Source organism: Rhinatrema bivittatum, chromosome 2 (assembly GCF_901001135.1).
Source record: "Rhinatrema bivittatum chromosome 2, aRhiBiv1.1, whole genome shotgun sequence".
Classification (NCBI taxonomy): Eukaryota; Metazoa; Chordata; class Amphibia; order Gymnophiona; family Rhinatrematidae; genus Rhinatrema; species Rhinatrema bivittatum.
In genome coordinates, this window is record NC_042616.1 from 664,569,041 (window position 1) to 664,593,222 (window position 24,182).

General features: G+C 42.2%; 1 protein-coding gene across 1 annotated transcript in view; it reads right to left on the reverse strand.

Annotated features, from left to right (window-relative positions):
• Nucleotides 1–24,182, reverse strand: part of NCOA2 (nuclear receptor coactivator 2) — a 649,459-nt gene that overhangs the window by 220,228 nt on the left and 405,049 nt on the right. Inside the window, 3 exon segments of the mRNA XM_029591446.1 lie at nt 16,192–16,332; nt 16,450–16,551; nt 22,720–22,908. Of these exon segments, the coding sequence (XP_029447306.1) occupies nt 16,192–16,332; nt 16,450–16,551; nt 22,720–22,908 (432 nt within the window).

The window sequence follows — 24,182 nt, forward strand, 5'->3', positions numbered from 1 at the left end:
GGATTACAGGGCCGGCAGCTTGCTGACTCCTCTCACACTGAACAGACTGCCACTATAAAAACGATTTTGATTTGTGAAAAATAAGGAAACTGAAGGCAACAGTACAAGTAGCTTCGTTAGTCTATGAAAATTTAGATTAAAACTCAAACTTGCTAAAAGACTGCTAAAATGACAATTATTCAGTTGCCCTTAATACCTTTATATCATTTTGGTAGGAAAATAATTTCCTCCCTTCAGTAGACCTTTCTATGCCAACAGTACTACACACGTATCCTTAACATACCTTATTTTAGGCCTTTGCCAAGACCACCAAACCAAAATATTATTTATTGGATTTAATATACTGCCTGGATTTATCCAGGTGGTTCACAATAAAAACATATATGAAATCAGTTCCAAAGTACAAAAAGACAAAGGCATACAATAGATTTCAAGAAGGCAAAAATATTCCCAGCCAACACCTGAAAGCAAATTTTCTCCAAATGATAGAGAAAAGACAACTGAGGGGGGGAGGGGGGGATATGACAGAGGTCTACAAAACCTTGAAAGGACTTGGAACAGTTAATGTGGAAACAGTTATTTACTCTTTTGGATAATACAAGGACTAGGGGCACTCCATGAAGTTAGCAAAACAAATCAGAAAAATTATTTTTCATTCAATGAACAATTAAGCTCTATAATTCATTGCCAGAGGATGTGGTTAAGGCAGCTAGTGTAGCTGGTTTAAAAAAGGTTTGAGTAAGTTCCTGGAGAAGTCATAAACTGCCTATTAATCAATAGGGAACAAACCTACTTGTTGCCGGCATTAGTAGCATGGGATCTATTTAATGGATGAGTTCTTGCCACGTACTTCTGACTTGGATTGGCCACTATTGGAGACAGATTACTGGACTTGATGGACCCTTGGTCTGACCCAAGATGGCATATCTTATGTTCTTATTATAAAAGTGGCTGTGTAAAGCTTTTTTTTTTTTTAAACGTTAGTTAACCTTTTCAATACTCTGTGGGATTAGCATTTTTTCCTTTAGGAAAGCTGCTCAACTTCCAAGCCATCAGAAAAAGTGAATGTGAATTGGCTGATCATCTCTTTCTTGAAAGAAAATCCAAATGTCGATGACCTTTCAATCAGCTTTGTAAACCACCACCTTCTTATTTATTTTATTTATTTGTGTATTTTTGTATACCGAAGTTTGGTGCAAGCCTTCACTCCAGTTTACAAATGTAACAACTTCTTACAATGCATGTTATAACAATTAAAACAGATAAACTTTATTAACATTTAACTTTACTAACATTAACATATAACTTTACTGATGGTAACATGGTGATATTTCGTTTTACTGATGGTGGGATGGTCATATTTAACTTTACTAACTGGCAAGGTAACTATTGGTTACTGTTCGACAATGGTAATATACATTTGTCTGAATTTTTTGGTGCAGAGGTTTATCATCTTGACGTGTAGGGTTGTTGAGGATTTTGTTAACCGATGCCTTCTTTGTAGGTTTGTTGAAATAGCCATGTTTTAAGTTGTTTTTTGAATAATTTCGTGTCATTTGTAACCTTAGGTTTTCAGGTAAAGAGTTCCATAGGCGAGGTCCGGCTATTGAAGCTGCTCTTTCTCTAATTGTAGTGAGACAAGTAGTTGTTACTGATGGGATGGCGAGCAGAGCTTTATTAGTTGATGTGGTGTTGCGTTGTGGGATATGTTTTTGGAATATAGTATTTAAACATTCTTTTTCACTGTTATTTATGTTTTTGTGTATTTATGTTTTTGACCTCTAAAGTACAATTACTTTGGATTGATGCATTTTACCTCATTACCTTTCCCACCATAATTTTTAACAGCAAGTTGCTCCACAATTTTTTTATTTTTTCTAATTGTAGAAAGTGTACATCTTCCAAACAGGAACAATTTAAACAAACACAACTGATGATTTTTATATAACAGTGTGTACTGATAAAATCAGTGCTCTGACGTACCTGTTGAATGTGTTTGGAGCATGGATTTTTGTATTTTTGTATACCGAAGTTTGGTCTTTTAGCAGATAAGCTGTTTCCTTAACCTTTTGATCACTTATTGCCTATACAAGTGGCATCCACCAATTTAATGTGGATAAATAAACAACCTCTCACAGACGATGCTTTTAGCCAAGCTAGTCTTTTGGATTCTATGGCTATGGGAGAAGATCTTGATGTACTCTCAAATACATCATCAGAAGCTCTTAAAAGATGTCTGGCACATTCTTCAGCTTCATTTGTGTGTGTGTGAAAAACTAGTCTTGTGAATCTGATCGAAGACAGGATGATGCATTGTCAAGGAAAAAGGTATTGTTCCTGGTCTTGAAGCAGGGTCTGCTTAGTTCGGGGCTGTCTTGTGCCTAGAGCCAGAGGCTGATTCTAAGAGCTAATTTCAGATAGCCTGCTGTATGGCTCCACCCATAAGGATCAGGATTGGTCCTCAGGGGATGCAAAAAAAGTGCTGAAACACCTGGAAGGTATTCTCAGCATTTAGACAACTAGGAAGCCAAAGGAAAGTTTGGGATTTCGGAGGAAGACCCATGAGCTCTTCACCTGGTGAGTATTACTGTTAAAACACTCAGAAGGTGTAAATTATCTCTCTCAATATATGAACATAGAAATAATAATTAAAGGAATTATAATATCAAAACATGCAGTATCAATATTACATTTTTGTACAAATTTTAATTTATAACAATCACGTGGTATATAGCATATACAAAATACGCTATGTATAGTAATTTTAAAATAATTTTAAACATTATCTAAAGTCCTCAAATGTCTCATTCATCCAATCCCTCATATATACCACCAATCACACGGCCCAACAATCAAAACACCCCACTCTTTAAAATAGATACACACACATAATGAATGTACATAGCAAATAAGTTAAAATGAATCACAAATTGTGCAAAACCATCAATGATGAATATCATTATTCTCATCAACCCAACACACAGATTTTCCTCTGTATATACAACTTGGATCTTCTATGTTTCAATCCCATACACTATCGGGCCTCACTCAGATCAAACCCCCTCAAGAGCATTCTAATCTTAAATATCAAAATTGCTCCAATATGAGGGCAATTTTCAAAACCATTTATCCAGGTAGATTAGATTACCTCAAAATTACCCTTTTTTGCATGGTTACAAGTACATACAGATTTCCTTGGTGGGCATACTTTAGCTGGGTTAAAAAGACATACTTGTCACTGTTTCAGTCTGAGAAAGTGTGCATTATTTTTCCTCCACTAGACTGCCCACACAAATATCAGGTGCAAGCTATGCAAGCAGTTTAGCATGCATATTTCATGGATGATAATTTTCAAAAGGGAAGAATATGGATGGTTTCCCTTTGAGAAATGTCTACAAGTATGCAGGCTAAAAACATCTTGCACACTGCAGGCAACACAGGATATTCAGAATTGCAAACTATATGTATTTGAAGTTAAAAAGTCTTGCTCATTAGTGCCAACAGGTCAAGGAGTATGCCCATTTTGCTACTTCCACACGGAAGAAATCAGAAAAGGCATATGAAGTAAGTCCTCAAATGCCAGGGAATAAAATGAGAAATTACTACTTACCTGATAATTTCACTTTCCTTAATAAAGACACATGGGTTCAGGTCAGATGGGTTATGCACCTCTACTAGCAGATGGAGACAGAAAACTGACATCAGAGTATATATACCCCTGCAGCGACAACAGCCTGCCAGCATTCTCTTGCAACAAAACTAACAAAAACTTGATTAAAAACAGATAATCATTTCAATACTCAGCCAACATGAAACATTAAACTCAAACAAGAAATACATTAACAATAGACTAGGGCCTGGAGTACCACTTACCAGTAACCCCTGGAACACGAAGTCACCCAGGACTACACAAATATATGGTAGCCAAGGGCGGGAAGCTGAACCCATTTGTCTATATTAAGGAAAGTGAAATTATCAGGTAAGTAGTAATTTCTCGTTTCCTAGCACATAGACAGATGGGTTCAGGATTGGTGGGATGTACCAAAGCTATTCCACAATCAACTAGTGATTCCCTCACTCCCACAGGCCAAATTATCCTCCACCAGGAACAGAGCCCTTTCCATTATTGGCCCAAAACTTTGGAATTCACTACCTCATTTCCTCACCAATCAAGAAAACTTAAAATCCTTCAAAAAAGACCTAAAATCCTGGCTACTCAGCCAATCTTTTAAAGTCTGCACTCAATGAACTTATAGTATATTAACATAGCCTGATATCTTTCAATATCTCCTTCAATCAATCTCCCTGTTTCAAGATGCAGATGTCCTCTGTTTTCAAGGTTCCCAGAGATCTATGTTCACCTACTCAGGGTTTCCACTCTGTGTTATCCTGTTATTCTCATTCTCCTTGTTATGTCTGTTCATTATTGTTAATTTTTGATATTTTTAAATTTCAAACATCGTTCTATGTAACACGTTGTTCTGTATGTAAACCGGAGTGAAGGCAACTCTGCTATACCTTGGTATATAAAAAATGCTACATAAATAGGGTGGTGCCTGTGGTCCAGTCAAAACTGCCCATGCAAAGGCTGCATCCTCCTGGGCCTGCACATCCAGATAATACCTGGAAAAGGTGTGTAAGGAGGACCACATCGCAGCTCGGCAAATGTTGACGGGAGACAACAATCTAACCTCCACCCATGACACTGCCTGAGCCCTAGTGGAATGAGCCCCAACCTGAGTAGGCAACATATGGGGCCACATATGCTGCCGTGACCACCTTCTTAATCCAGCAAGCTATTGTAGCACGTGAAACCGGCTCATCCTGTTTACCTCCACCATGAAGGACAAAAGGCGATCCGTCTTTCGGAAAGGTTTTGAAGCCTCCAGATACCTCAGGACATGTTTCTCGACATCCAAGGGGCACAACAGGCAATATTCCTCCGCATCTCTTTCCTTATCCAGAGACAAGGAAACGGACTGATTAAAATGAAAATCTAAGACCACTTTAGGCAAGAAAGAAGGAACAGTACACAGTTGAATCACCCCTGGAGTCACCTGAAGGAGCGGTTCCTGACAAGACAAGGCCCGCAGCTTGGAAAATCAATGCATAGAACATATCGCCACTAGTAAGCGCAAGGAAAGGGAGCGCATCAGTCGAAACGTAGGACCTGCCAAAAAGTCCAAAAGCAGATTCAGAATCCTCAAGGGCACTGGTAACTGCAAGGGAGGACGAAGATGTTTCACCCCTCTCAAGAAACAGGCCTCTTTAGGATGAAAAAAGGATTCACCATTCACCTGAGCCCTGAAACAGGCAAGAGCTACTAACTGTACATTCAAGGAATTAAGGGCCAACACCCTTTATTCAACCCATCCTGCAAAAATTCCAAAATGAGCGTGATCCTAACTGAACAAGGAAGCACTCCTCGATCCTCACACCAAGCCTCAAACATTCACCAAACCTGTACATAGGCTAAGGAAGTGAAGAATGTTCATGCTTGTAGCAAGGTGGCAATCACCGCAGAATATCCGCGCTTCAACAAAGGCCACACCATAAGAAAAAACTGAGTTAGATCTTCGTGAAAGACAGGCTCCTGCTGCAACAGATTCCTATGTGCTGAAAGATGAAGAGGGAGTCTACCGGGAATCTTTGCAGATCAGCACACCATGGTCTCCTGGACCAATCCAGTACCACCAAAAGCACCACCCCCCTATGGCCTTAAACCCTCTGACCTATTCTGCCCACCATGGGCCATGGAGGAAAGGCATACAGCAGCTTGTCCTCTGGCCAGTTCTGCACAAGAGCTTTGATACCCAAGGACTTTGGATCTCTCCTGTGGCTGAAGAATCGAGGAACCTTCGCATTGCGAGAAGTTGCCAGCAGGTCTAGGAATGGAAGCCCCAGCAATCCACTATCAGCTGAAATGCCTCAACCAACAATACCCATTCTCCTGGATCCAGACTTTCCCTGCTGAGCAAGTCTGCTCTTACATTGTCTTTTCCTGCAATGTGTGAGGTCGAGATCTCCTGGAGATGCACTTAACATAAGAAATTGCCCATTCCGTAAGTTGGTCTATTTCCTGAGACACTTGCTGGCTCTTGGTTCCTCCCTGCCAAATGATTTAAGCTACTGTCGTTGCATTGTCCGACATTACTTGGACTGCTCAATCCTGCAGCCTGCTGCTGAACCGCAAGCATGGCAACTGGACTGCCCGGGCTTCCAGCTGATTGATGTTCCAGACAGACTCCTCAAAATTCCAGTGATCCTGTGCCAATACTTCCTGACAGTGTGTTCCCTAATCCTGGAGGCTCGCATACATCATAAGAACCAACCAGTCCGGTGATTTCAGCGAATCTCCCTTTCTCAGATGATATGTGGGATTAAAGATATCCAGAGTGAAAAGGTATTATTTAATAATTTGTAATTCAACACGTCAACTTTGAAGCCAATGGAGAAGAGGATTGGAGTGATATGATCTTGCATATAGAAACCAGCCAAATGTAGGCAGCTGAATTTTAAAGGATTTGAAGTGCTCTAAGGGTACATGCAGGAAGGCCAATAAAAAAGGAGTTCCAATAATTCCTGAGAGGATTAAAGTCTGAAGCACTGCTTGAAAATCACTAGGCTCTAACAGAAGTTTCAGGCAATGTATATGTAATTTGAAGAAACCTGTTTATAAGGTTCTTAATGCATGAACAAACTGAGTTCAATATGAACGTGAGATTGCATATTTGAGACAAAATAGATAATGCATATGCTTCAAACTCAAATATAGAAGTATCAAAAAGAGAATGTACTTAAGATGATTATTTCAGTATTATCTATATTTAAATGTCAGCCTGTTGTGATATAACCAACTCTTCATTGATGACAAATGGAAATTAATTATATTTAAATGTTGCAGATGAGGATGCACACCCAAGTATGAAAAACTGATAAACATCTGCATACACTTTGCAATTTACCCCTAAGCCAGCAAGTACTTTACATAGTGGGGCTAAATATATATTAAACAGAGTGGCTGAAAGAAAACAGCCTTGAGGGTCTCCAGTCACAAAAGGGTACCAAGAGGATGTAATATGAGCAATTCGCCTTTGCTGACTGCGACCTGTCAAAAAAGAACTAAACCAGTTTAATATCATACTAGCTATCCCGATATCTTACAGTCATGACAACATCTGATGATTCAAGGTGCCAAAAATGGTTAAGATGTCTGAAACAGGGATTCCCAAACCTGTCCTGAAACTGAATTATATGCAAATTTATCTCATGCATAATAAAAGGGTTTCAGTATTAAAAAAATTTCCTGAACCTAAACTGTTGTTGATCAAGAATCAAGTGATCAGTGTCAAAAGCCATTCTGAAAACAAAGTATATCACATTTATTTTATGATTAAGATATTTTATTTCCCATCCACTTCATTGTTCCTTTCTATTCTGCCTCCATCTTTTTTTTATGTTGTCTCTTAGCCTCAGCTACTCTGCCTTGCTTATCCCTGCTCACTACCAAATAAGCTCAGACAACAATAATCCTATGCAGCTTGACTCTTTGCAAATGTGACTGTAGTCTGCTAGGTAAAACTGAAAACCCAAAACTTTACAGAAGCAAAAGCTGACAGTTACTTGACAGACTATAATCATTTACATGAGATGAAAACAAATGAATACCCATGTCTGACTGGCAAGTAACTCAATGGGGGTCAGAGTGCCCTAGACATTAATTCATTTTTATGAGACTAAGTGTGGGGATAGCATGTTTGTGATTAGGGTAGCAGTAAATGGAGTTTTCTCTGAGGAGGGGGGTTGATACTTGCAGTGTGCCTCAGGGATCAGTCCTTGGACCAGTTATTTTCAATACTTTTGTGAGCGACATAATGGAAGGGTTGTCGGGAAAGATTAGATTTTTGGCCGGTGATACCAAAATCTGTCACAGTGTGGACAGCGAAGAAGGAATGGAAAACGCAAGGAGGGATCTAGCAAAGTTTGAGGAATGGTCTAAAGATTTTTTTTTTTTTTTTAAATATGAACTTTTATTGACCATGGACAAAGTATCACTTGTGATCTCCAAATCTGTACAATGCACAATTTCAATAGTGGTCAGGTCATTTTATACTTATGTAATAGACATGTTCAAGTAACAACATAATAATCATGTTCATTTCACCACAGGTATCCCCACCCTCCCTGTCTCTCCAGAAGATACCCTTAGACATGAGACAATAAAGAAAATCAATTATGAAATCATCCTAAAGCCTGGTGTTTGCTTGCCTATAGTGATAGGGGTTACTCTATTTAGCCTGGTGAACCCTGAGCTTGAAACATAGAAACATAGAAACATAGAAATGACGGCAGAAGAAGACCAAACGGCCCATCCAGTCTGCCCAGCAAGCTTCACACATTTTTTTCTCTCATACTTATCTGTTTCTCTTAGCTCTTGGTTCTATTTCCCTTCCACCCCCACCATTGAAATATCTAGCTTGATTAGTTAGGGGTAGTAACCGTCGCAATAAGCAAGCTACACCCATGCTTATTTGTTTTACCCCGACTATGTTATACAGTCCTTATTGGTTGTTTTTCTTCTCCCCTGCTGTTGAAGCAGGGAGCTATGCTGGATATGCATCGAAAGTGAAGTATCAGACACATTTGGTTTGGGGTAGTAACCGCCGTAACAAGCCAGCTACTCCCCGCTTTGTGAGTGCGAACCCTTTTTTCTTCTCCCCTGCCGTTGAAGCAGAGAACTATGCTGTATATGCATTGAAGGTGACGCATCAGGCTTATTTGGTTTGGGGTAGTAACCGCCGTAACAAGCCAGCTACTTATTTAGTTTGGGGTAGTAACCGCCGTAACAAGCCAGCTACTCCCCTCTTTGTAACCACTTGCTCAAGGGTTGCCATACTGCATGAAATACATGCAATCTATCCTGTCTCATTGCAGTCAGATATGCCATACGATAATGTGTATGGAGTCTGTGGATCACTACCGGTAAAGAGGGTGGGTCAGGTTGCTTCCAAGCATTCGCCAACTCACATCTAGCGGCTATATATACCTGCGTGCAAAGGTTTGGATCGGCTTGGCTTAACAGAACCTGCTGGGGATTCATTGGCACCTCTTCCCCTACTAAATTAGTCAGCCACCCTCGAATCTTTTCCGAGAAGGAAAGTACCTTTGGACAACACCACCAAATATGTATATAAGATCCTTCCTGCCCACAGTTCCTCCAATACTTGTCTGTTATGGTGGGAAACATATTATGTAGTTTAACCGGGGTCAAGTGCCAGCGATATAATACTTGTGATTTTCAGAAGGCGTTTGACAAAGTTCCTCATGAGAGGCTTCTAGGAAAAGTAAAAAGTCATGGGATAGGTGGCGATGTCCTTTCGTGGATTGCAAACTGGCTAAAAGACAGAAAACAGAGTAGGATTAAATGGATAATTTTCTCAGTGGAAGGGAGTAGACAGTGGAGTGCCTCAGGGATCTGTATTGGGACCCTTACTTTTCAATATATTTATAAATGATCTGGAAAGAAATACGACGAGTGAGATAATCAAATTTGTAGATGACACAAAATTGTTCAGAGTGGTTAAATCACAAGCAGATTGTGATAAATTGCAGGAAGACCTTGTGAGACTGGAAAATTGGGCATCCAAATGGCAGATGAAATTTAATGTGGATAAGTGCAAGGTGATGCATATAGGGAAAAATAACCCATGCTATAATTACACAATGTTGGGTTCCATATTAGGTGCTACAACCCAAGAAAGAGATCTAGGTGTCATAACACATTGAAATCGTCGGTTCAGTGTGCTGTGGCACTCAAAAAAGCAAACAGAATGTTGGGAATTATTAGAAAGGGAATGGTGAATAAAACGGAAAATGTCATAATGCCTCTGTATCGCTCCATGGTGAGACCGCACCTTGAATACTGTGTACAATTCTGGTCGCCGCATCTCAAAAAAGATATAATTGCGATGGAGAAGGTACAGAGAAGGGCAACCAAAATGTTAAGGGGAATGGAACAGCTTCCCTATGAGGAAAGGCTAAAGAGGTTAGGACTTTTCAGCTTGGAGAAGAGACGGCTGAGGGGGGGATATGATAGAGGTGTTTAAAATCATGAGAGGTCTAGAACGGGTAGATATGAATCAGTTATTTACTCTTTCGGATAATAGAAAGACTAGGGGGCACTCCATGAAGTTAGCGTGTGGCACATTTAAAACTAATCGGAGAAAGTTATTTTTCACTCAACGCACAATTAAACTCTGGAATTTGTTGCCAGAGGATGTGGTTAGTGTGGTTAGTATAGCTGTGTTTAAAAAAGAATTGGATAAGTTCTTGGAGAAGTCCATTACCTGCTATTAATTGAGTTGACTTAGAAAATAGCCACTGCTATTACTAGCAACGGTAACATGGAATAGACTTAGTTTTTGGGCACTTGCCAGGTTCTTATGGCCTGGATTGGCCACTGTTGGAAACAGGATACTGGGCTTGATGGACCCTTGGTCTGATCCAGTATGGCATGTTCTTATGTTCTTATGGATCGGCTGCCCAATGAGGAAAGGCTAAAGAAGTTAGGGCTGTTCCGTTTGGAGAAGAGACGACTGAGAGGGATGTGACAAAAGTCTACAATATCATGAAAGGACTTGAACAAGTTAATGTAAATCGGTTATTTACTCTCAGATAATAGAAGGACCAGGGGGCACTCCATGAAGTTAGCAAGTAGCTCATTTAAAACAAATTGAATAAAATTATTTTTCACTCAGCGCATAGTTAAGCTCTGGAATTCATTGCCAGAGGATGTGGTTATGGCAATTACTGTAACAGGGTTTAAAAAGGGTATGGATAAGTTCCTAGAGGAAAAATCCATAAATTGCTATTAATAAGCAATAGTAGCTTGAGATCTATTTAAGGTTTGGGTACTTGCCAGATACTTGTGACTTGGATTGGTTACTGTTGGAAACAGGATAATGGGCTTGATGGACCCTTGGCATATCTTATGTTCAGAGTGGCTTTCCTGTAACAGGTATTCTTCGGGAACAGCAGGATGTTAGGTTTTACACAACTGATATCATTGGATAGAGTGAGAGTCTGGAATTTTGATCTCAAAGATTTTAGAACTTTAAAACATGCCCTACTGAGCATGTGCAGCTGTAGTCATCACCCTGCCCCCTAGGCAGAGACTCTCAGTCTATGATATAGCTAACACAAGGAGAAACCAACTCCATGGGGAGGCGGGTGGATTTCGTGAGGACTAACATTCTGCATGTGCAGTACGTTTACAGTGCACATGCCCTACTGAGCATGTGCACTGTAAACGTACTGCACATGCTCAGTAGGGCATGTTTTAAAGTTCTAAAATCTTTGAGATCAAAATTCCAGACTCTCACTCTATCCAATGATATCAGTCGTGTTGCAGGTAAGCAACTCTGCTTTCTCCGAGGAAAAGCAGGATAGTAGTCCTCATACATGGGTGAATTCCAAGCTATAGGCTGTCCGAGTAGGACAAAGCAGGAAACTGCCGCTGCTGTCCTATGGTCCTGGCCTACATGGAGATGCACAGATTCAAAGAACTGAGGCTCCAATTCAGCGATAATCTGCAAGGGATGGAGCCCCAGGACTTCCACACAAAGGGGATTTGTGACCCAGGAGGGATCGAAAGATATATCCCTCCTTCTGAGGAAGGAGAAGACTCCCAACGCTACCAACTGGTGTCTACTCCCCTAAGGGCTCGACCAGAATCACAGTCCTAAGTTAGTCCTGTGGCTGCAACGCACAGCCTGTTGTGCTCACCATGAGGGAAACACACACACACTCACACACACATACAGTAGAGGGCAACTGGAAAAATAGAGCCCTCCACTGTAAACGTACTCTGACTAGTACTCATACTCCCATCCCACGGATGTTGGCCACCTACAAACCCAGTTGCCATGCTTGTGGGTAGAATCCCACAGTAGAGCAAGGACCGAGCACCACATGTTAGAGTCACTGGCTGCATGCTACCAAAAACCAATAACAAAGTGTGTGATAATGCCTTCCTCACCAATGCTCTCCAGCACTTTGTGGTACAGAACTGATAAGGAAGCTGATACCTTGACATGACAATGGCAGAACCCTGGCATGGCTGAGTACTGCACAGACAGGGAGAATGCCACCTGCCATCAGAAGATACCTTGCCGTACCAATCCACGCATGTTGCATTCCACTGTCACAGTAATCCCCAATGGAGTGAATAGAAACAATGTGATGACTGTGTCCCTAGTACCACTGGGGCTACAGTTATGGCATTGTGGCGAGTGGAGTTTCATGGCGTCGTCCTCTCCAGTACCTAATACCGCTCCAAGAGGTTGGATACAGCCCTTGAAATTGTGTTGGGAATGGTTCACCACCGGCTCCCTCATGGAACAGCAGTAGAGAAGTCCATGGCAACCAACAGTGCCCATGGTGCTCTGCAGTCATGTCTTGCTGCATCCAACCGTGTTCACTGATGCTCACTGATGTGACGGTACCCGTGGGGCCAATCGCGCTCTTCGCTCACCAACAATGGATCACATCAAAGGCATCAAACGACGCTGTACACCCAGGGCTTCGACGGCACTTGCCTGTGTCTTGATCAGTTTGACGTTAAATAGCGCCATCCCCTGCTCCTGTGGACATAGACAGCCTGCCAGCACCAACAGAGACCACAATACCCGAAGGCATCAATGAACCGATGGTAACCAAGGATGCCAGGGCGCCTGCAACCCCAACATGGCCCCAACACATCTCATTGCCTGAAGGAACCGATGACTGCCACCACCATCGACAGTTCCCCTTGGCTCACCAATCTGTCTGAGGGCATCATTGCTGTGAGCTTGATAGCTGACAACAGCCTCGCTAGCGCTCATTAGCACCCATGTTGCATGAATCCAGGTGGGACTTCTGATGGTCCACGATCCCAGTGGCTCAGGCCCCCGAGATAGTCAGTATCCATGCTGCACGATAGCTATAGGCCAGTGATGGGACAGCAGAATGCCCCTCGGTGCCCCTGTCAGGGCAAGGCAAGGAGCCTGGAGGGCACTAGACCACTCTGGATGCCTTGGTTTCCCGGGGTGCCTTGAGTGGACAGCGATCTAGGCGCTTGATCTGGCCAAGGCCGAAATCTCTGTTGCACGAGGGCTTTAGTGGCACTCAAAGGTTCTCAAAGTCAACAGCCTCAAGATTGACCAGGACAGAGCGGCAACAAGCCCAATGGCCTCCATTGTGGCCCCACATCTCGATGGCATCGAGAGTGTTGATGGTATCAAGGCAGTTCCGCACAGCAATGGCACCGAGGCCACGCACTTCGATGTTATCAAGAGTGGCTGCGGCATCAAGGCCACGCACCATGACTGCATCGAGGGAGGCCGCATCGAGGGTGTCAATGCTCCCGCCATTATGCTTCGATAGCATCAAGAGGGACCATGGCACATGATGGCAGTTCTGGTTCCTGACACTAGAGGTTGGTGATTCTAGTTTGCCACATTGAGGTCCAAGTCGCTCGATGCCACCGGTGCACTGAGATGAAGCCTATGGCACAGAAGGCTCTTATGGCATCGAGGGTGGTCACGAACTTAGACGGCATCCAGCATGACTATGGCGCTCAATGGCAGTCCTGGTCCCTGATGCGGTCCAGACATTGATGCATCAGATCAATGGTGCACTGGTCACAGATGTGCATGGGCAACCATCACTGGGCATGGCACCAATGGTGCAGCAGCAAGCTGCTTGCCCAGGCTCCTGCTCACCCATTCTCTCTCAAGGAGACTGCACTGCTATCACAGGCAAGCAGGAGGGGAGCTAAGTCATCCAGGGCTCCTTCCAGTGCAGACTAGTTTCTTTGAATGTGGGGAGGATGAGCTCTCCCGGCCACAGGGAATGCTGTGGTTCTCGATCTCTTCACTGTCTGAACCTCCACTGATGCCAATCAATCGATGAAACATGAAACTCCTGCCGGGTATTTATTTATTTAAATATTTTATATGCCGACATTCCATGTCAAGATCACCACGGTTTACAAAATAATATTCATAATAGAAAGTCAAAATTAAAACAAAATAAACTAAACTAATACAAATTAAACTTATTAAAATATAGCAAATAATACAATAAAAATATCAACTAATACATAATGATTAAAAAAAATCATCACATTTCATCACATCTTTTCCTTCATGTTTCTAATCTCATCATTCCTACTTCAATACTTCTCTCTCTCACCTTTGAACAGGATCATATGCATTTTTAAACAGCCATGTGTTTCATCTCACATTTGAATCTCCTTACACAACATCTCAGGTAGTGAGTTCCCCTTAAATCTCCATACAAACCATAGCCTATAATAGGTTTAATACAACATCCATGATCCATGAGAATCAAACTGGGGGAAAAAAAAAGTCTTATTCAATATAAGCACATCAGGGCTGCAAGAAGGGGCACACAAAGGGGCCTGATCTTTGTGCACGCCTTTGGCATGTGCCTAGCGGTGCGCAGCACCTACATCACCGCACACCCCTTAAGCCCAGAGCCCAGGAAGTGATGTTAAAGTGGGCAGGTCCTCAGTCCTACCGGGCAGGGATGGCAGATGGTCCGGTAGGCAGCAACAGATGTCAGTACCGGCAAGATGGTAAGCCGGGAAGCCCCAGGTGTAATTCAGGCAGATAGATGAGATGCTGTAATACCTACGGCGTTGTTGCACGCCACTTAAGCTCAGCGGCCTACACGGATCAACCACGGACTGCATTCAGTCAGTCCTGCCAGCACCTGACAAAGGTACAAAAACAGACAGAGCAAGAAGAGAACACAGATACTAATCTGCAAGTGCAGTATTTATTTAATAAGGGATAGTAATAGACTGCCAGACTGCATAGCGGCTAAGGCCCACCATGCAGCTGGCAGACAGTGGAAAGAAGAGGAAAAAGGAAAAGAAAACTACCATATGGGAAAGGAAGGAAAAACAGCTGCAGCTCTAGAAAAAAATCACTTACAAAAACTGTGAGGAGAGAGAAAAGCTGAATACTGTGACAGACACGGCTCCCGCGACCACACGGCTCCATGAAAAATAAGAGACTGAGGGTCTCTGCTTAGGGGGCAGGGTGATGACTACAGCTGCATATTCTCATGTTTGAAAGTTCTAGAACCTTTGATATCAAAGTTCCGGATCCGGGTTCCATCTGATGTCACCCATGTGTGAGGACTACCATTCTGCCTTCCTTCGGAGAAAATATTTCTTTACTCAACACATAATTAAGCTCTGAAATTCGTTGCCAGAGGATATGATGAAATGTAGCTGCATTTAAAAAAGGTTTGGACAAGTTCCTGGAGGAAAAGTTCATAAATCAATATTAAAGTAGAGTTACAGAAATCCACTACTTATCTTTGGGATGAGCAGCATGGAATCTATTTACCCCTTTTGATCCTCCCTTAACATTATTAATCACAAAAGATATCTGATGTGAAGACAATCTTTTATAGTTAACTCTGTAAATACACTTTGTAATAGTGTCATTTGAGAGACATGTAGGATAAGGGTACTAAGTCTGATACTATTACAAAATGCCTTTGCAGTGTTGGCAATAAAAGATAGTCCCACAAAAGCTACATGATGTGGAGGCAGAGGAGAAGAAAGAGGTTTACTGCAAATCTCATTGCTTCAATTTAAAGCAATAGCCAAGAACAAATTCTGTGCTCTGCTACCAGACTTGGATTCGTCAATAGGCACATTAGGCCTATGCCTGGGTTGGAAAAAAAACTGGGAACAGCAGGCTGGCTCAAAATTTGCTGCTTTCCAGCTGTGTTGAATCTCACTCAGAGAGCAGCCCTTTGCTTCCTGATCCAGCCCCGCTCCTTCCCTTCCAGGCAATATGCAGGGAACAGGAGGGGGGGGAAGCTTAAATTAGACATAGCAGAGAAGCCCGGTAGGAAAACTACTTTATTTTTTAAAATGCAAAATAAAAAAATGGGAATGTTTGTCAATGATCTTCAGAATTTTCAAATTTTTGCTACATAATCTACCCCTGAGCTGCCCAGGAAACTGTGGAGCAGTGCCTTTGAATGTCTACTCCCTGTTCTCACCAGTGAGATGTAATGCCAACAGAAGTTAGTAAACAAAGGAGGTAGTGAAAGCATGAGCAATATCCTTAAGTCTTAAAAAGAGGTCAAAGAAGAATGAAATTCTACCTTCTTGATGATGTCTCTTGGCAAAGGATAGCTCTCCTTCATGCTGTGCATGAAATTTTTGAATACATCTTCGAACTAAATCCTCCCAGCCTGGTTTCATTGCTGTTCTCATGGTGGTTGTATCCAAAGAAGTAATCTTCCCTAGAATTATAAAGGTCAATTATGTTCTGTGTTATAGGGACTATTATACAGACCAGCAGTTAATCTCAGTATCTCTGATTAAAAAATACTGACTTCCCCCCTTATTCTTTAAAATACCTTGCAAGTCCTGGCGAGTACTGAAGCTCTCAGATGATGGAAGAAGAGTCCTTTCTTTCATTGGAACTCGTCTCGCTACACAGATCAAGCAAGACTGCAGATCTTAAAATGAGAATTTTAGACTTAATATATCAGGTACCGTTCTGAGTCAGGAAATATGAAACATTTAAAATAAATGCACAAAAGAGGCAATTAATTTCTTATTCAAAAAGAGAGGTAATAAATAAAAAATAAATATGTCATAGCAAAAAACAGATTGGTTCAAAAATGCCAATTAATGTAGTCAAAATAGACTCAGGCATACTATTTTTTTTAATGATAAACCTGCAAAAGGGTCCAATATTTCGTGTTCTTCTATTTCAATATTACATTACTATTTCAATATTACATTACTAAAAAAAAAAAAGATATATATATATATATATATATATATATAATTTTATTTTGCCATATGGTTTCTGCAGAATAGTATGATTTAGTACATCAAAGGACATTTAAGAGCCAATTAATCCATACAAAGGAAAACTCGTTCTCAGCTATTTTATGCAACAGTGTTTCTCAAGTGTATCCTGGAGTACTCCCTAGCCAGTCAATTTTCAGGATATCCACAATGAATATATGTGAAATAGATCAACTTGCACTGCTTCCATTGGGGTAGATTTTCAAAGGGTTACGCGTGTAACCCCTGAAAACCTACCCCTGCGCTCGCTGAGCCTATTTTGCATAGGCTCGGCGGCGCACGCAAGCTCCGGGGCTTTAGAAAATGAGCAGATTGGGGGCGTGGCCGGGGGCGTTCCCAAGTCCTCTGGCACACTGGCGTGCCGGAGGTTCGCGTGCCGGCAGCCCATCGGCAGACGTAACTCCATTGAATAAGGTGGGGGGGGGGATTTAGATAGGGCCGGGGAGTGGGTTTGATAGGGGAAGAGAGGGAAAGGTGGGGGGGAATGGAGAAAGCCATCGGGGCTCCCCTTGGGCTAGGCGCGTGCAAGGTGCACAAGGATGCACTCCCTTGCGCGTGCCGACCCTGGATTTTCTAACATGCGCACGGCAGCGCACGCATGTTATAAAATCGGGTGTACATTTGTGCGCGTCGGGTAGCATGCACAAATGTACCCCCCACGCGTAAAATTTAAAATCGGCCCCATTGTATGCAAATCTATCTTACACATATTACGTGGATATCCTGAAAATCAGACTCCAGGACCAGCTTGAGAAGCACTGTTTTGCAGCGCTTGAAAAGACAAACTTTCTGGCATTTTCTAGAAATCAATTCAAGCTCTGTAAAACCCTTTTATCAGACCAGTGTAAACATTCTGATATATAAGTTCATATAGCTTCACAAGAAATATGCCAAACAAAACTTTCTCAGAAAGAACAGAATTCCGTTATATCAGGGGGTCTCCAAACTACAGGCCACATCAGCCCATGGACAGATTTTAACTAGCCTGCTAAGTCTCACCAGAATCGAAGTACCTGCGGCCCCTAATATGCCTCTGATTGCACACCTTCTGCTTGTAGCAGTTTCCATCTCCTGGCAGCTTCTGTCCCAGACGCATGATCTTTCTCCCTTCCCCTCCTGACTGCCTGCGACTGGTCTGCACAAGTGATGCTATAAAGAAGAGCTGCTGAAGGTAGGAGATGAGGGAAGGAGGAGAGGATATATACTGGTCTTGAGCAACACGTGCAGCAGGAACTGGCAAGAGGCTGAAAGAAGCCGCCACTGCTAGATCATGCCACTAAAAGGAACCACAAATGCTGCTGCCACTGCTCCCATGAGGTGTCACCACTCCTGCTGAGCGGGGTTACCATCCCCAAGAGGTATCACCACCCTAACTGTTGAGAGGAGGTGCTGCAGCCACTGAAGAGGAAGGGAGGAAACATACAGCCTACGGGAAACCGCTGAGGAGGATGTGCTGCCACTAAGAGTAAGAGGAGCACAGAAGGAGGGAGAGAAGTGCAGCAGGAGACACTGCAGGCAGGATAATGGCATAAATCAGGCTGCTGGGAATGGAATAAAAAGAGATGTCACTGCTACTAATAGGATCCGTGGTCGCTTATGAGGGGGGGGGGAGGGGAGAGAGTAAGAGGTGAAAGAGGAAGGGTGAGAGGGAAGGGAAAGCAGCACACATATATACATACCCACCTCTACACTTCAGGGGACAGATGTAGGGGAGGGGAAGGGAAGATGAGGGAGGGGAGGTGGGTAAAGTTCCCAGGGATGCCATTTCCAAGAAATCGAAATATATTATTACTGACACTATCTGCCTCCTACTCGCTACTCTCTCAGCATTTCAAATCAATGCAAGGGACAGACATCCTGCTCCTTCTACCCTACCCAGCAAACTTTGAGGCCCCTCCCTGCATTTAGCAAGCAAACTCTGAGGGCCCTCCCAGCTTAATGAGCAAACTCCTTCACCTTCCAGCCCCTCTTGAAGGCCAATACAGAACGGTGCGCTGGGCCGAGCATACCGTTAGCCCCCGTTTGGACGCGTGTTTTTGATGCGCTATTATTAACCCTTATACAGTAAGGGATAATAGCACGTGGAAAACGCGCGGCCAACCTCCCCGAAAGAAATAGCGCTCATCACATGCAAATGCATATTGATGAGCCTATTAGGTATTCACCCACAATACAGAAAGCAAAATGTGTGACCAAGCCACACATTTTGTGTGGCTTGGTCACACAAAGGCAGGAGTTAATTTCAGACGGCACCGGGCAAGTGTACAGAAAAGCAGAAAAAACTGCTTTTGTACACCTGACGACTTAATATCATAGCGATATTAAGTCGGAGGCCCCAAAAATAAAAAAAATAAAAATCTTAAAAAAATAAAATAATCTGCCCACAGGTTGGAAAACGGACGCTCAATTTTGCCAGCGTCCGTGTTCCGAACCCATGGCTGTCAGCGGGTTCAACAACAGACACCGGTAAAATTAAGCGTCGGCTGTCAGACCCACTGACAGCCGCCGCTTCCGCAAATAAGGAGATACTAGTGTCCCTAGCTCCTCCTTATTAGCACGGCCCTAATTTAAATACTGAATTGTGCGCCCAGGAGAGTGGCCTGGGTGCGCGCTAGGAGAAAGGGCGCTCGTCTCGGAGCACCAGCTCTCCCGCGCAGTTTACTGTATGGGCCTGGTGATTTGAAATGTCTTATGTGGCTCTTCCCTTGAAAAGGTTGGGGACCCCTGCATTATATGAAACTGCCCCTTCTGAACAAGGAACTTAAACCTATTTAGTAAAATTAAAAGTTGGTTCAATAAAAGGTGCTACAAATCCTGACATATGGATTCTTCAGGCTAACAGCCCTTCAGTCATCTTTAGCTGTTTGTAAATCTGACATTTCTTGGAGCTTCCATAGTTTAATCAAATTAATGTCTTAAATGTTGAACTGGCTAGTGCACCTTCAGAAACAACAATGAGATGACCAAGTAAATGGAAATAACTATATCCTTCTAGCATCATTCCTGCCCATGACCCTTCTGTAAAGAAGAGTTCTCTTCTCCTCAACACAGATTATGTTCAAAGTGAAAAATGGTACAGCAACAAAGTGATTAGAAAAAATGTCTATGTAAAAAAAAAAAAAAAAAAAAAAAGACATGAAGAACAAAAATGTATATTTGTTTTGTCTTGTGATGTCTCATGATACAATGTTTATTCAAACTGCTATAGTGTTATGATAAAAGCAAAGACTTGAAAATCTAACTTGGCCATTAGCAGGAGCTGTTGTGTATACCATAACCATTTGTAACCCTTACCTGGGGTGTTTGGTCCCAAGGGCACACAATCACATTTATAACCTCTGGGGTTGCTCTGGCTAGCTGACTCTTTATCCCTGTGGGGGGGGGGGGGGGGGGGGGGAGACTCTTGTCTATGGCCCAGACAGTGAGAAAGAACTTTAGTGTGTCTCTTGCGTGTTTTTGTAGCTGTGGCATCCCCTGGAAGGAGATGCTGTGAATAAACAAACAGGACCAGATGCTGGGTGTTAAATAATAATTTACTGATTGGTTTAGGACAAATAATTGGTTTAGGACAAATTGGTTTAGGTCAAATTGGTTTAGGTCAAATTGGTTTAGGTCAAATTGGTTTAGGACAAATTGGTTTAGGACTTTTTGTATATAGTTTTGGTGATATGTATATAGTGATTTTGCTGTTCTCAATTTTATGTAAGGGCCCTGCCCAAAAGTTAACCTGTTTGCAATGTTATATGTAAGGGTTCTGCCCAATGGTTCCTGTTTAACTGTAAACCGATACGATGTGTGAACGGTTATCGGTATAAAAAAAGACATTAAATAAATAAAATAATAAATAAAATAAAAGTCCATCTTTAAATACTTGTGCAGTTAGAGATGATGTCTTTACAGAAAGACTGTTTCACTATGGGTAGTTGTCCTTTTCTTTCAGCACACTAGATGAGCTCCCCATGGTGGTATAAATTGTGCATTTAGAGCTCCCCAGTGGTTTATCCGGAATTCCTATGTCAGAGGGGTCCCCCTAGTAGCAGAGTAAAATCCTACCTTACAGTCCAGCGTCTGCCCTAAGACCCAGCCCTCTGCCCTGGTCCCAAATTAGCAGAGATCAGTTGGGGTCTCCTCACTCTTCTTTGACTCTGTTAGGTGGCTCTGAAAGGGTGACACCTCAGGATGAAAAGTCTTTGGGAGGGAACCTGCTGATCCAGCCAGGCTCCCAGTGAAGAGAGGTGGCTTAAATCCTCTCCACAACAAAAAAAATGTAGTTTCCTTCTTGAAGAAACTGGATACATTTTGGCCATCAAAAATCTCACTCAGAAAAATCTGTCACCGGTCTTGCTGAACTAAATACTTAGGGATCCTCTGGCAGGTTGTGCACAGAGACCAATCTCCTATTAAAAAAAAAAAAAAAAAAGAGGGGGGGGGGGGGGGCCTGACAAGACAGGAGGCCTCAGCAGGGAGGAAAACACTCTACATCTTGCTTCTCTGGTGTCTGCTCTAAAATGAACCTAGCCACACCTTAAACCACAAAATGGCTGGCTATACAGCGCATGAGTAACCAATCCCAGCTCTCCTCAGTGGGAAGAGAGGGCGAGGGAGATGGATAGCTCTCAAGTAGTTTAGGCAAAGGAAATGGAACTAGGGAGATTTAGTGGCAGACTGGTGGGTCCGGCCACACCATAAAACCCAAAATAAGAAACGATTTTTTGTGATCAGTTTTTCAATGCTGAGCGCTTTGCAATATATGGTCATATGTACGCTCTTGTAAGTAGATTTTCAGGCGCATAGCAATTTCATGACTCATAAGATGGAAAAATGTTTGCCCAACTCTGCTTGGTAAAATATTGTCAAAGTTGTGATATGTAAATAACTATGTCAGTCTAGGATTTGTACTGTTGACATAACCCTTGAACAGCAGAACAGTTCTGCTGTGTAAACATTCTTTTCCTGCTTACCAGAGAAGATCCACACCAGTGTTTCCCAACTTCTTCAAACCTAAGGCACACCTACGTTAACAAAAATGTGGTGAGGCCCATCAGCCTTAATGGAGCAAGCAGCACAGATGTGAAGACTCAAATGGGAAGCACTGAAAGCCCTACCAGTCTCTTCCAAAATTTAAAACAAAGGAAAAGAGGGTGCGGAGAAGGAGAAGGGAAAAAATTGGTGTGGTGAGGGCAACCAGATTGGCTTCTGCATGCGACTGCCAAAGCTCCTCCACTGCTACTGCTCACCGTCATCAGTGATTTACATCTTGTGCTCAGTTTCATTCTCCCCTTGTTATTCAGCTGGGGATAAAATAGAGGCTGGAAGGACTCCAAGCAGAGCTCAGGAGGGGGAAGAGAAGGGGGTGCCGAGTGCAATGTGTACGCTGCATAAAGTGGGGCATGGCTGACCATTAATTCCAATTAATTCGTACTGTAGCAAGAAATGAGAGGCATGTTCTCAGAAAGGAGCTCCTGCGTATTTAAGAGCACCATTGGTGCCTCCTTTTGCTGCGAGGTGCTGAGGGCAGAACACAAGCGCTAGTCTGGATCCGAGCAATAGGCAATGGTGACTTTTCCATGGCACAGTATCGATCAGTGTTTCTCAACCAATGTAGAAGACCTGACTTATAAATATAAATACACTATAAAATACCTCTGTTAATGAACAAACTCCTGAGGCATACTATAGCAGAGGTACAGTATGCACACGAATGCACTAAGAGCGGGATTAAAACAGATTAAAGGCAATGGAAAAGGCTTCCTCAAGAAGAATCCAAAAGAGGATGAAATGTAAAATTTATCTTGTGCATTAGGGCTTACCTTCACCTTCTTCTTTAATGGACTTTGGTTGAGAAACAGCAAAGCACTGCATAGATTCATACTTCTGATGCGCTTCTGGGTTATCATGGCCATCTTCATCAGAATTCATTATTGGTTTTACCAGCATCCGACAATTGAATGTATGGCTATTCCGCCTAGGAGCTTCCCCGGACCAATGTCCTCCATTCACTAAGTACAACAAAAATGAAGATACAGTGAAAATCAGAGATGCAATTCTATGACTGTGACTGAACCAAAAGACAAGACAAAGATACAGAAAGAAAGTAAAATCTGCAACAGGTGTCATGGTGATTACTAGCAAAAATTGTTTTATACATCTTTATTTTGGCTAAACCAACCACCCAACATATCCTGAAGTTTTCTCAGTGGCCACAAAACAAACAAGGGAACATAGTTTTCCTAATTCTTCAAATTCCCTCCAATCAAGATAGCTACACCACAGCACAACCTCCAGCAGGCAAAAAAGAAACGCTGCTTTATCCAAAGTTTTAACAAAACTTTAAAGCGATTAGGCTGAGGACTGCTGAAGTTAAGTGGCAGCATCCTCAGTGTACAGATTAGCTATTATTAACAAAATAATAAACTACTGAAGAAAAACCAACAAGACAGACCAAGCGCAAAGTTGCCTGACAAATTTCTAGCACCTTGCTACAGACATTATTGTGTTAAGGGCCACCAGATAAAGAAACTAGGAAGCAAGTGACTTGGTGTGCACTGAACTTATGGCAGACATAAAATATACTTCCAGATTTGGAGACCTTAATAGCAAAGGCAGATTTTGATATTGTTGTTTTAGAGGTGAGATACTGATGCCAATAGCTGGGATGCAGCCATACCAAGCTATAATCTGTTCAGGAAGAAAAGGATAGTCAGAATGGGGGGGGGGGGGGAAATAGAAAGATGAAGGTTAAGAAATAGGAGAGAGGTAATAGAAAGATAGTTGGATAAAGAAGAATTTTTATTTAATAAAATTTATAAATCGCTTTCCAGATTTAAAAAACAAATCACTCAAAGCAATGTCATATACATATCAAAATACGGTAATCATAATACAAAAATAAAATGAAAACTAAACTCTAAAAATTAAAATAACTAAAACTGCTCATCCCTTCAATATAGCCAAATCTAATTCTGACCTGTAAATAGCCACCCTCCATTCCCTCTGCCTGTCTTCAACCCTCCTCCTAAACTCTCATAACAACTGTTAAACCGACAACCAACTTCTAATATTGACTCCACATACCTTGGATGTCATCAACAATGTCTTTAATTTCTTCCTAAAGGGCAACAAATCTTTCTCTTCTCTAACCTCTTAACGGTAATTCTATCACATTAATTGTAGTACTACAATGGAAAATATTCTATTTGGAAGCCTAATTTATCAAAACAATTTCACCAATAAGAGCTGTAATTGATGCTGATACTATGATCTTGATGATCTA